Here is a 14,435-nt window from a genome sequence, read left to right as displayed (position 1 = left end):
TTGCTTTCTCTCAGGTTGTTGATAGCCGGCTGCTAAGTTTGTTTCCTTTCTCTCGCAAACAGCAGACACAGCTCTGATGACTGTCAGACACTTTGGTCCCAGGGATGAGGCTCATCACTGACCTCGCTAGCTGATCATCCTGCTGACAGACTGGCAGAAAGAGTCAGATGAAGCCCAGAGTGGAGGATGAGGGAGGGCAAAGAACTGAGGACAGGTGGCCAGATCACCCTTGTTGCCATGACAGTAGCTGCGCCTAATACAAGGGATAGTATCAAGAGGAACACCAACCTTGTCAGGAAAAAAGATATGTTCCCTTGTTACATGAAGCATGATAGTTGTAAGGGATCTAAACCAGAAAGTGGGCACCTGCCACACATGGGGTTGCCACATTCATAAGAGAGAATTCCTGGACACAGCCTGGGGCTGGGGTTATGCGTATTAAAAACCCAGTTTTATGAACCATGATTGGAAAGAGTGCTTGACGTTGGAGCTTAGTGGCTGTCTTGTGCATTTTCTCCTATCGCGTTCTTTGCACAGTTCCTGCTCAGGGGCGTATCAAGGTTGGATGGGCCCAGAGACAAGATTTTAAAATGCTGCCTCCCCCCCCCGCCCCTGAAGCTCAGCTCATGAAGTAAAGAAATCTTAAATGAGGCTGAATAGTGGTAACAAAAAGCATATAGATGAACAGATGGATAGATATATAAAACCTATGAGCCACAATAGAGCATCATCCTAGATTATTTTTTTAAAGGTTTTGTAAATTGTGGACAATGTAAGTCATTTAATGGTACTAGAGAAAGACATGCTACCCTGGTAGCTCCAGGTCTTAACACTCACATCAATTTTGGAGGATGAATACAACTGAAGGAAGCCCCGGCGGGTGCGCGGCTGGGGGAGTCAGTCATGTGACTTGCCTCTGGGGGCCCCCCCAAGGCAGTGGGCCCCCAGACAACTGTCTCCCCTTGCCCTATTATAGTTACGCCCCTGTTCCTGCTGCTCCCCATGAGAGAGCCTTCCTGTTGGGTACGAGGGGCCCTCACAAGACTGCAGGTGCTGCGTCAGGCAACAAGCATTCTAGAGAGAAGTGGGACCCCGACAATGGGGGCTCTTTCTGTCCCTATACTTCACAACTAAACCAAGAGGCCCACTACTGCCCTCACTAACTCTAGAGATTAGAGATTATCCAGAAAGGAAGGAAAAAGGTTTGCTGAGCCATAGACAGAGAGCCAGCCTAGCCAGTTGGTAGCACTGGGGCCCGAGAGAGGGTAAGCTGCAGTGTCTGGAGAGAAGCATGGGATAAATGGATAAAGTTCATTAAAGCAATCTTCCCACTCAAATTACTGGACATTTTAGATCCAGGGTGACAGTTTTTCCCCCTACGTTCTAGACAGGATGTCTAATTACTGACCTGTCCAGGCCAGACGTGGACATGTGGCAACCCTAGCTGGGAAGAATCCAGGAAGTGGCCATCAGGTGGCAGCCCAGCCAAGGAGGATCCCTCCTGAGCTTATCTGGGTGGCATGAAGATGTCCTACGGAGGCTGGGTGCTATTCACCTTCCTTCCCTCTGCCTGAGAGACCTGAGTCAAGGACCTGGTACTCCCTAGCAAATCTTGGCTCGCCTATGAATACCTAGCTATGTTTGGCTCTCCCCCCGCCCCCCACTTTCCCTCTTGTTTCTCGGCTCTGAGGGTGATGGTTGAGAGACTAGAAGGAGACGTTTCTTCCCCATTTATACTGCTTCAAGGACTATGCTGGGCAGGGCTTCTCACAGTCTCCCAGAGCCAAGAATGTTTTTGTTTGGAGGAAACTGAGGCACCTGGGGAAACAGCACTCTGTGGCTGTCTCTTCCATTTCTTCCACAGCGGAAGGTATAAGCAGTTAGACTCTGGAGGTTGTCTTGAGTGGCCTCAAGCGGCACAGGACGAGTTATAAATCCACATAAATAAATACAAATTGCAAACAAAATGAGTAGTATTTTAACTGCTCCACCAACAGGAGCTAAGGTTTTTGGGATAAATTACTGTTGTTTTCCACCTCTCCATCTTCTAACAAGAGTATAAACATTAAATTAGAAGGGAAGGCTTCCTTTTGGTTTAAATAAATAAATAAAAATGTTAATCGGGGTTTAGGCCAGATGGAGGCTGAGAAATACCACATTCTGCCTGGGGCCAAATTAAGGCATTTAATGACGGCTTAAATGGAAAATGTCAGTGGTGTGAAGTTATCCTCTGGGTGCATGTTTTTAAAATTATGGAGAGGATCTGCTGTTATCTTAGCTCTAGCACCATTAGATTTGTTCTACTTGGGTTTGCATTTTAATTTCAAATGATGGACTTTGTCAGATTTCTGATAAAGAGCATTTTTATATATTACAAGTTTATAGTGAATTGACCCTCATCTCTCATTTCTGAAGGGCTGTCCTTGAGGGTTTAGTGTGTCCAGGTTGTGTTATCCTACAAGGTCTGGCTTGGTTTGGCTCCCCATTCTGAAATGCCACCCCAAGAAGACATGGTGGCTAAGGAGGTTGTACCGGTTTTCCATGGCTGCATTAAACTGATGTCCTCCTCATCCCAGAAAAACCTTTCTGTCTGATCATTCTGGTCATAGGAAAAACAGTTTCATTTATTGATCAGTATGTGTGGCAACTTGTGCAGTAATAGGATAGGTTCTTGCCCTAAGAAGTTTGCAGTCTAAAAATCCAACACAAGGGAGATGCCAGAGGAAATGGAAAGAAACAGAGGCGGGGTGAAGGAAGAAGAGGCATTTATTTTAGTTACTTGGGCTTAGGCTTAATTTCAGGAGTATAGGGACTAAGGGGTTGCTCCCAAATTTGATGGAAACAGTGGGTTTTGTAAAGTGTATGCTGCAGATGCAAGAAAACGGACATGTACCAGTCCCGGAGTAGAAATTCATTGAGTTGGAGAGCAAAGGAGGCCATGGGTCAAATCAGGGGAGGCAATTGGAAATGCCCTGAGGCTGGGGGTTGATAAAGCCATTCATCTGTAAACACTCCTGGATCTTTCTTCTAGAGCTGGAGTTTCTAACTTTGAGACCCAAATGGTGTTGGACTACTACTCCCATCATCCCCTTTGGCCATTGTGGTTGCAGATGATGGGAGTTGTAGTCCAGCACCATCTAAGGACTGAGGGTTGTAGCCCCTGATCTAGAGGCCATGACTAGGCAGGTGTGGAAAACAGATGGAAGAACTTAGTCTCTTCTCAGTTAGTATGTAGGGAAGTTGCACTGTAGCTCTAGCAGTAGCCTAGATGTGGTTTTTAACATAATTTCTTTTTAATTTGTTTAACTATTTCTGTCATTACCAAGGCCCCAAGGTGGCTTACAACAAATTAACAATACAAATTTGATCAATTCCTGTAATTACAAAATTAAAACCAAACAGATTAATAAAATCAACAGAATATTTAAAACAAGCAAAAATAGGGTATAAGAGAATAGCATGGATATACAGCGATTATGAGGAAGACATAATCACTTTAAAGCAAATGTTGGGCAAAATAGAGAAGTCTTAGCGAGGTGTCTGAAAGCCATCAATGAGGGGCCAAGTGGGCCTCTCAGAGGAGGGGATTCTATGGTCTGGATGTCCAAACCGAAAAAATCATCTCACACATCCCTGTCAGAGTTCTTAAAGCAAGAGAATATTTATTTCTTTAAAATATTCCTATACCACCCAAAACTTGCATCTCTGGGCGGTTTACAATCAATTAACCATTAAAATCATTTAAAACTTTAAAATCATTTAAAATCAACATTAAAATATTAAAACTATAAATCTAATTAAAAGCCTGGGTGAATAAATGTGTCTTCAGTGCCTTTTTAAAAGTTGCCAGAGACAGGTAGGCTCTTGTTTCAACAGGGAGGGTATTCCAAAGTCCAGGGGCAGCAACGGAGAAGGCCCGTTCCTGAGTAGCCGCCAGACGAGTTGGCGGCAACCGCAGACAAACCTCTCCAGATGATCTTAACAGCCAGTGTGGCTCATAGTGAAGAAGACCTTCTCTTAAATACCTAGGGCCTTAGCTCTTTAGGGCTTTATAGGTAATAAGCAAAACCTTGTATTTTGCCCAGAAAATTATTGGCAGCCAGTGTAGTTCTTTCAACACAGGAGTAATATGGTCTCCTAGATGACCTGGAGACCAAACTTGCTGCCACATTCTGGACCAACTTCAGTTTCCGGACTACATACCAAGGCAGCCCCACATAGAGTGCATTGCAGTAATCCAGCCTAGAGGTTACCAGCATATGTACCACTGTTTTGAGGTTGTTCATCTCAAGAAATGGACGCAGCTGGTGTATCAGGCAATGCTGATAGAAACCACCTCTGGCCACCACCGCAGTCTGGGACACCAGGGAGAGGTTAGGATCCAGAAGCACTCACAGACTGCATACCTGTTCCTTCCAGGGGAATGTGACCCCATCCAGAACCGGCAGATCAAAATCATCTCCCAAGTTTCGACCCCACACAATAAGTACTTCCATCTTATCTGGATTCAGCCTCAGTTTGTTATCCTCATCCCAGCCCATATCTGCCTCCAGGCAGGCATTTAGGGAGGTTATGCCTTCTCCTGATGATGTTGACATGGAGAAATAGATTTGGGTGTCATCAGCATATTGATAATACCCTGCACCAAATCCCCTGATGATCTCTCCCAGTGGTTTCATGTTAAACAACATTGGAGACAATACGGAGCCCTGAGGGACACCATATAAAAATTCAGACAGTCTCCAAGGGACACCATCTGGAATCTGCCCGAGAGGTAAGAGTGGAACCGGTGCCACCCACCCCCAACCCCCTCAGACTCTCCAGAAGGATACTGTGGTCAATAGTATCGAAAGCCGCTGAGAGGTCCAAAAGGACCAATAGAGTCACACTCCCTCTGTCAATTCCCAGTTGGAAATCATCCATCAGGCTGACCAAGGCAGTCTCCACCCCATAGCCTGCCCGAAAGCCAGTTTGAAATGGGTCTAGATAATCAGTTTCTTCCAAGATTGCCTGGAACTGGGAGGCCACCACCTTCTCAATCACCTTTCCCAACCATGGAAGGTTGGAGACAGGCCTGTAGTTGCTTAACTCTGAGAGATACAAGGCAGGCTTCTTCAGAAGTGGTCTAATGATTGCCTCCTTAAGACAAGGAGGCATCCTGCCCTCCCTCAGAGAAGCATTTATAGTCTCTACCAGGCCTTCTACAACAGCCTCCCTGCCAGATAATATAAGCCATGTCGGGCAAGGTTCAAGACAGCAGGTGGTGGGCTGCACCATTCCAAGCAACTTGTCCACATCCTCAGGAGTCACGAACTGAAGATCCAGGGTCATAACATAAGAGGAGCTGCTGGACACCTTGGCATCAGACTCTGTAACAATTGTGGAGGGCCAATAGGCAGCCGGGCCCCAGTAGATGATCTCCTGAAGTTGCAGGCCAGAATCCCTCGGGTCCCAGGAGCCTGAGGCCAGACATGGAAGGAAAAGTCCATGTAGCAGGAGATTGGCAGGAGGGCAGGTTCAGAACTTAGCTCGAAGTGGAGCAGCTTCAGTGCTGGGTGCAGGACATTCACCAGCAGACAGGAGGATATTGCTTTAATCAAAAGTCTGATCTCAACTAAGCCCTTTAAATAGCCTGGCTCTTCTCTCTAGCTCTGCCCTTCCCCTGTTGGAGTTGGCCCACCGAATGCCTCTGGGAAGCCCACAGGCAAGAGGTATGTGCAGGCCCTCTCTCCTGCTGTTGCTTTCCCTGCAACTGGTATTTCGAGTCATCTTGCCTCTGAGACTGGAGGTGACCTGTAGCCCTCAGATTAGTAGCCATTGTTGCCTTCCACTTGTGGGATTTCCCGGCCTGGAGTCATGACATCAGCAAGCAGATTCATTGAACCGTTTTAAAAGGTGGCCCTTTTGCCCAGCAGCTAAGTACTGGGCTATTTGCCAAGTACAGTAACCACTGGGGCAGGGGTACTTAAAACACTTGTCGTGGATAGGTAGAACATGATTTTGATACAAACTTTTGGTAGTTGGAAGATTCTCTTTCTAACCTGCCCGGTGGGGGTGCTTGTGGTGCTGAGGAACATCTGTCCAATGAGCTCTTTTAAAAAAAAAAAAAAAGTAAAGCTCGCACCTGGATTTATTTCAGGGTTCTGTCTAATCTTTGAGACTCCCGGGGGAGAGTAACATTTTAAAAGTTTTTAAAAAACCAAAAAACACCCCAAAACTTAATCTAGCTAATGAACCTGTTTCTGAACCCAGCCTGCCAGAGGTTAATCTAAATCAAGAGTATTTGCTCTTCTTCCAGGTGTGAAGCTTGTACGTTTGTTTCAACTCAAGCAGGATGTTATAAAGCATTTGTCAAAACCACGATATTATCCAAGGTCACAATTGGCCATGGGGCAGGGATGGGGGGAGCAGTGCCCAGACAAGGCAGCATGACTAGATCCGTATTGCACAGACAGTAAAAGGAAGTGAGTGATTCCTAAATGTGTACCTCTTTCCTCTCTCTCCACTGAGCACCGTAACAGAATGGCTTTCAGGCACTACTGGAGAAACTGGAAATCAGAAAGAATGTGTGTTGCAGTCTCAGAATGATACCAAAGGCAGATAAAATTCCTCCTCTTTATTACATGGCTTTTGGAAAGGGATAGGAAACATGAAGGTGGTGGTGGAGGAGAGTAATGCTTGAAATAAAACTGCAATAGCATCATAAAGAGTGCAGCTGTCTACAACCAAGTCTTAATATGTATTTTTGGTCCCCTTCCTTTTTGCAGTCTGTTGGAATTGCTTTCAAATTCACAATCCAGTTCCAAGGTGCTGCTGTCTAGGGCTCTGAATCAGCTTGTGTGGTGGGGAACTTTTTTACTTTTAACTATTTGATTTCCAATTGAAACACAACAGTGCAGATATTTTGGAAACAGTTACAGGTGGAGGCTTACTTTTTGCTAAATACACCTGGGAAAATATTTTATTCCTTTTTTTTTAAATATTTATGTGCTTTATATATACAGTATATATCATAGTCTATCCAAAGCAACTTAAAACCAAACAATCAGTCCAGTTCAAACTTAAAAAACAAACAAAAAACCCTACTTTCAGATTCGCAATTGCCTTTTTTTGCTGATGATCCTGGAGAGAAAAGATATGGAAAAGATGACCCTGGAGGATCCTTATAGAATGTTGTTGCCTTTCCCATAGGTTTTCCATGAATTTAAAAGGTAGGGCCCGTCCTTCACCTTGCATTGCAGGACAGTGAAGCTCTTCTGTGTTTGAGTGTCAGGGAAATGAAACCAGCTCCATTAGATTTTTTTTTTAAAGGCCTGTGATCTGAATCAAAAGGGATATTGACATCTACATGAACCTGCTGGGAGAGATCATCAGAGATTTGGTGCAGGGTGTTATCAGTATGCTGATGACACCCAGATCTATTTCTCCATGTCAGCATCATCAGGAGAAGGCATGACCTCCATAAATGCCTGCCTGGAGGCAGTGATGGGCTGGATGAGGAATAATAAATTGAGACTGGATCAAAATAAGAAGGTGATACTGACTGTGCCCTGCTAGTCTGTTTCCCAGATGATGGGAAACACCTATATTGGGCAGCAACAATATAGGAAGATGCTGAAAGGCATCATATCATACTGTGCGGGAGATGGCAATGGTAAACCCCTCCTGTATTCTACCAAAGACAACCACAGGACTCTGTGGTCACCAGCAGTCGACACCTACTCGACGGCACACTTTACCTTCACTTATTGTGCGAGGTCAAGAGACAATTTTGATCTGTCTGTTGTGGATGGGACTACACTCTCCCAGAAGGAACAGGTACACAGTCTGGGTGTCCTCCTGGATTCAGACCTCTCTCTGATGTCTCAGGCTGAGGCAGTGGCCAGAGGAAGAGCATCTGCATCCAGAAAGTTCCAAGTTGCCTCCCTGACATCCCCACGATAGGGTTGAGAGAGACTCCTGCTGGCAGCCTTGGAAAAGCTACTGCCAGCCTGTGTAGACAATACTGAGCTAGATGAGCCAATGGTCTGACAGTATAAGGCAGCTTCCTATGTTCCTACGTAGGTGCTTTCTATCAGCTTTGGCTGATATGCCAGCTGCATCCATTCCTTGAAATAAACTGCCTCAGAACACTTGTGCATATTCTGATAACCTCCAGACTTGATTACTGTTGTGCGCTCTATATGAGGCTGCCTTAATACAGTCTGGAAACTGCAATGGTGCAAAATGTGGCAGCCAGGTTGGGCTCAGGGTCATCTCAAAGAGACCGCATTACACCTATACTAAAAGAACTTCACTGACTACCAATAAGTTTCAGGGCAAAATACAAAGTGCTGGTTATAACCTATAAAGCCCTAAACAGCTTAGGTTCAGAGAATTTAACAGAATGCCTCCTTCGTTATTGCCTCCACTGCCTATTGAGATCATATGGAGAGGTCTGTCTGTAGTTGCCACCAGCTTGTCTGGTGGCTTCTCAGGGATGAGTCTTCTCCATTGTTGCCCTGAGGCTTTGGAATGTGCTCCCTGTTGAAATAGCCTCCCTGTCTATCTCTGATAGCTTTTTAAAAGGTGCTCAAAACAGCCTTCATTGGTTACCAGTCCACTTTCAGGCTAGATTCAAGGGGCTGGTCTTGACCTTTAAAGCTCTACACGGCTTGGAGCTGGGGTACCTGTCGGACCGCATTCGCCCATATTAATCTGCCCGGGCCCTCCATTCATCGTCTCAGGTCCTGCTCATGGCCCCGCCACTAACCGAGATCTGGTTTGTGGGGACTAGAGACAGGGCCTTTTCAGTCGTGGCCCCTTGGCTTTGGAACACTCTCCTTATTTATTATTTCTCTGTTTAGACCGCCCTGAGCCATTTTTGGAAGGGCGGTATAGAAAATGAATGAATGAATGAATAAAGAGCTTCGCCATGCTCCCTCCCTCAGTGTTTTAAAAAAACCCAATTAAAGGCACACCTTTTTAAGGAGGCTTTTTAATGCTCCATCTTTGGTTATATATGGTAGGTTTTTTAGTTTTTATAATTTTCAGTTTTTAGCTTTAAAAACAACATTTAATTTGAGCTTGATAGATTGTTGTTTTTAACCTGACTTTTAACTTGTTTACTCAATTTAGTTAATTTTTTTACCTTTATTGTATATTGTATCTATTTTATTGTTGTAAGCCGCCCTGAGCAGTAGTGTACTGGAGAGGTGGGGTATAAATACTTTAAATAAATAAAATAATAAACAAACACGCTTGTTCACCCAGGCTTTGGATTAGACTCATAGATTTTATCATTGTTTTACATTTTAAATTGTGGGAATGTTTTGATCTTTTAATTTTGTTTTGATTTGTGCTTTTGTATTGTAAACCGCCCAGGCACATGAGTTTTGGGTGGTATATAAATAAGACAGACAGGCAGACAATTTGAAAATCCAGTTTTTGCAGGCTCCACCAGCTCCTCTGTCTTGCTGCAGCCGGATGGCTTGGGTGTACTGCATGGAGCCCATGCCATTGCAGGGCCCCCAGAAACATTTAAGTCTTATGATGGTGATGGGCATCACCAGCTGCTGTCTCTTGTAAATCATCTTGCTATTTTAGAAACTGCACTTAAAAATTGGCAGGCGGCAGAATGGAGGTAAAAGGAAGACCTTTGACCATCCATATGTTGAGGTCCTTTCCGTGGGATATACTACATAGCTGCTGATTGTGCTGTGATAGTGTTCCTTCCAGCGGTGCAACTGAAATTCATAATTCCTTGGTACAGAATACAAATACAGGTAAAAACAATCAACGTTTGTATAGCACTTTTCAAGAGCACTTCACATGAATTACCTTGACATAATCCCTGTCATGTGAGTACGCAGTATTATCCCAAAATTGCAGTTGGGGAGCTGAAGTAGAGAGGTGTGTGGCAGAGGCAAGTTCTGGGCTGAGGAAATCCTGGTTCGAGATCAGCCACTGCACTATGCCTCCTCTCATCTCAAAATGCTCATTTTCAACACAAGGCAAGCATTATGTTCCCCTGAGTTTTTCTCTGGGTTGGATTTTATTCTGAGTGCAGAAGAATTCTTCCTATACGTGCATTCGCTTACTTGATTGCAACAGATGGGGAGATCTCTCCCCACTTGCTAGTGGTTAGAAGGCTGATATGGCAGCATCACAGAAACCCGGGGGACACGGAATTTTCCCAAAGCATGTGATGTTAGTAAGGTACCCTGGGGCAAGTCGGTTTCCTGGTGTGCTTGGAATGTAGGTTGTGTCAACATTTGTTCCAGGCACTGAGGAGGAGGAGACAGGAAACAGCAGCTGCCAGAGTAGGTATTTGGGGGGCATGCAGAAAGGATGATGATTGTGAGAAGATTCAGAACTCTTGATGGGTGGCGGGGGCAGCGAGAACTGTGTTATAAGCATGGTCCAATGTTGCTCATAATTCCTGACACCAATCAGAACTGAGCATGGTGGAGTTTGCCCATATTTTCTTCATACCTATACATTTGCTATTAACACATAATGTTCCTGTCTTTCCTCAGAATGTCAATCAAGCAATGCTTCCTTGATGACTGTTTGCTCTTGGTTTGGAGGTCCCATTTTTGTCCTGTAGATGTCTTGGCCCCATCCTCCACTCCCAGTCTGGCCATGTCTATGTTAGCAGTTAACACTCTGTTGTGTGCCCGATGTCTTCCCTTTTTCTCAGAAAATCTTGGGAGAACCTGGCCTACCACTGAAAACACCATATCTGAAGCTACTTCCCTGCCCGTTTCTGTTACGACATTCATGCCTCATGATAGAGGAGAGCTGGTCTTGTGGTAGCAAGCATGACTTGTCCCCATAGCTAAGCAGGATCCGCCCTGGTTGCATTTGAATGGGAGACTAGAAGTGTGAGCACGGTCAGATATTCCCCTTAGGAGATGGAGCCACTCTGGGAAGAGCAGAAGGTTTCAAGTTCCCTCCCTGGCTTCTCCAAGATAGGGCTGAGAGATTCCTGTCTGCAACCTTGGAGAAGCCGCTGCCAGTCTGTGAAGACAATACTGAGCTAGATAGACCAATGGTCTGACTCAGTGTATGGCAGTTTCCTATGTTCCTATGATACTCTGCATTTATTTGTCTTTGCCAGTAGCAGCTGATGATATGGAGTGGAAAAACCCGCAAGGTGATGGCATTGCATCACATTGTGAATTTCTCTGGAGAATATTATGGATAGGAAGAGGGCTTTTTATTTGTTGTTTTTTGTATATTTACACCACCAATCCTAAAACGTCTCAGGGCTGCTCACAGTTCCCACCCCCAAAAAAGATTTAAAATACTAACATATTAGAGGTGGTATCCTGTGTTCAGTTGCATTCCTGCATCTGCTGTAGTGTTGAGTACTGCACTTGGCTTCTAGAAGAAAGACTCCTTGCTTTTTACAAAATTATTATCTTGTGTAGTGATTTTGGGTTCTGGGTCAGGACCTTTCTGACCCAGCAGTGAGGGACAAAGATGAAACTGGGGTATATGTAATTGCTTGATGGTTGCATACCACCCAAGGGCCACCATGTGGCCACCCTGATGCAGAAGAACCTCCAGGCGGGTTTTCAACTTGACCCCTCTTAAAGGAATAGTTCATTCCGAGAAAAAAGATGGGATGATATTTCTCCATTTGGAAATTATAGCCTTTTAATAATCACACTGAACATTTCTCTGGTTTTCTGATGATGGGGCTTCCTTGTTATCATATTCTTGCCTTATTCTAATTTGCATGCACAGCAGACTTCTTTAACACTGAAAACCTCTGAAACCTTCAGCTTATGCTGCTTGCTAAAGGTCATCCTTTGTGTCCCTCTTGTTTGGAGCCTGGTTCTGATAAATAATGTGTTTAATCCATGGCTGATGAAGATACATTTGTCCTGTCTTTCCACATGACACCAACTCCCAATAGCTTTGCTTCCAATGTTTGTTATAATTTGTAGTGTGAAAACGCCTGTTGAGAAGCATTTGAGTTTTAATTCCCTTTTCCTCCCCCCCCCCTTAAAAAAAACCAAAAATCAAACATGGCTTGCAAAGTTGGTTACAAACCTAATTAGCTAACATTAATGCAATCACCACCCCAGGGAATTGGAAACTTAATTTTCAGCTATGATGAAAATACTGCCAGAGAATTATTTATTCGTTGTCTAACATGGTGGTTTGCAATGGTAGCTAAATGCTGTCGCCCAATTTATCTCTGAAAGGATGCAACATTTTTCTTTTCAGTGTCTTAAGCATTTGCGTGGCCTGATTTAAACAACTTCTTTTTAAATGAATAATTCTGATTGGTACCCTTAAGCAAGGGTTACCCTTAACTCTCTGGGCTTCCCAGAGGCATCTGGTGGGCCACTGTGTGAAACAAGATGCTGCATTGGATAGGCCTTGGGCCTGATCCAGCAGTCTTGTTCTTATGTTCACCACAAAAGGGAAACAGGGACTCAGTAAAGTAATTTGAAATCAAAGGATTATTTCATCCAAATTGTTTCCTTTCTACCAGTTACATCACAGCACTCCATAGTTCTCCCTGAAATAGTTAAACACGTAGGAACACAGGAAGCTGCTTTATACCAAGACAGAGAATTTCTGTCTAGCTCAGTATTATCTACACTGACTGGCAATGGCTTTGGCAAGATTTCAAGGAGGAGTCTTTCTCATTCCTATCTGGAGATGCTAGGAATTGAACCTGCGACCTTCTGTAGACAAAGCAGATGCTCCACCACTGAACTACATCCCCATCCGTGCTTGCAAAGTGCAGAGATGTCTGCCCACTAGTTGGGTACTCTGCTGATTAACATCCCACGCAATAGGTGTTAAGCATCTCTCAGTAACACTGGAGCCACTGTACTCCTCAGCATGGTCAAGCCAGACTCTAGTAAGCGGGTAGCAAGAAGCATGCAGAATGCATGTTTCTGGCCCTTACACACCTTCTGAGTCCCTGTGGCTATCCTGGGAAGGCCACACCCCATAATCCGTGACTCTGACATTGAGTTGCTTCCAAAACTGATCTCTGTACACTTGCTCTGCCAGCAGTGGTATCGTAGCCCACTTCTCATACAGGCAAAGAGGCGGGTGACTTCCAAGAGCCCAAGAAAACACAAGCAAAATATGGGACTGACTCCTCATTGGGAATCTCGATAGATCCTAACTAATGAGCATGTGGACAGAACTCCAAAGCAAAGTGAGCATATGACTGTATGGTGCCTCATGCAAGGAGAGGATCAAGAACCCCCAAAAGCAATTAAAGAGGTCGCCAGCCACAACAAGCACTCTGGTATGGAGCCATGAACAATTCTGCACTTCAAGAAGCTGGGCAGTGGTGCTCCGTGGGTAGGGTGGGGGAATGTTGTAACCTCAGGACGTATTATGAGACCTAGTTTGCCCCTGCCAGACAAGTGGCAGAGGGCTAGCAAGATGGCTTTGCAAACTACACACGTTACATAGGAAGCTGTCTTCTACTAGTTAGACTATTGGTCTGTTGAGCTCAGTATTGATTGCACTGACTGCCATCTGCTCTCTGGGGCTTTAGATCTGAGTTTCCTGGCCTTATCTTAAAGATGCTGCCAGGGACTGAACCTGGGACCTCCTGCACAGAAAGCATGTGCTCTACTGTTTGGTGGCATCCCTTCTCCAGCATCAAGCGCTTTCACCACAACTCGCTTTGCTATTCTTGTGCATATAGTCTCCATAAAATAACAGACCTCTCCAACTGTGCTCAAGTGCCTCGCCCTATGCCTCGCCAGCCCTGCTCTCCAAGCTATCTCTGTAGCAATGGACCACTAGGGTAAGGGCCAAGCAGGTGATTGTTCTCTAGCTGTCTCTCTGAGGGCTGCCAGATGAATTGCTACTCAAAGGATTCATAATTCCCACTCAATACCCACCAGATAAGCTTCTTGGAGGAACAGCAACGGGTACTGCTGCTCCCTCTGCTGTTGGCACAGGCAAGGAAGCAACTAGCTTCTGGTCTGGGCATTGATGCCCTTAGGTCAAGCTCTTTTCTGGAACATGGTTAAACACTACAGGCCTTCCATGTTTCAGGAGGAGGTGGAAGGCAAGAAAACAGCCAAGAACAGCAACAGCTGGTACTTGAGAGGATTCATGGCGTTGTGGGTTGCCCACTAGTGGGTGAAGTGGTGTAGTCATTGGAAGAGACCGTCAGTCATAATTTTAATGTAACCACAGGTCATAACAAAGAAAAATGAACAAGTACACACCACAATCACCATATATCACAAAAACAATCATCCTAATAAAACAGAAGCTATACAGGTGAAACTCGAAAAATTAGAATATCGTGCAAAAGTTCATTAATTTCAGTAATGCAAATTAAAAGGTGAAACTGATATATGAGATAGATGCATTACATGCAAAGTGAGATGTCAAGCCTTAATTTGGTATAATGGTGATGATCATGGCGTACAGCTCATGAGAACCCCAAACCCACA

The 14,435-nt window shown here is 44.8% G+C and overlaps 1 protein-coding gene across 2 annotated transcripts in view; it reads left to right on the top strand.

The window, feature by feature from the left end:
• ATRN (attractin) overlaps window positions 1-14,435 on the top strand; it is a 231,788-nt gene that overhangs the window by 177,535 nt on the left and 39,818 nt on the right. Inside the window, exon 27 of one of the 2 annotated variants that reach the window (XM_053252987.1) lies at window positions 63-526. The exons of the other annotated variant lie outside the window; for it this stretch is intronic. Coding sequence (XP_053108962.1) covers window positions 63-77 — 15 coding nt within the window. The 3' untranslated portion in view covers window positions 78-526. Of the gene's footprint in view, window positions 1-62; window positions 527-14,435 lie in introns of those variants that run through there. 2 annotated transcript variants of the gene reach the window in all.

This window comes from Hemicordylus capensis, chromosome 5, assembly GCF_027244095.1.
Source record: "Hemicordylus capensis ecotype Gifberg chromosome 5, rHemCap1.1.pri, whole genome shotgun sequence".
NCBI lineage: Eukaryota > Metazoa > Chordata > Lepidosauria > Squamata > Cordylidae > Hemicordylus > Hemicordylus capensis.
The sequence above is the reverse complement of the archived record's forward strand: the minus strand, read 5'-3'. Positions and strand labels throughout refer to the sequence as shown.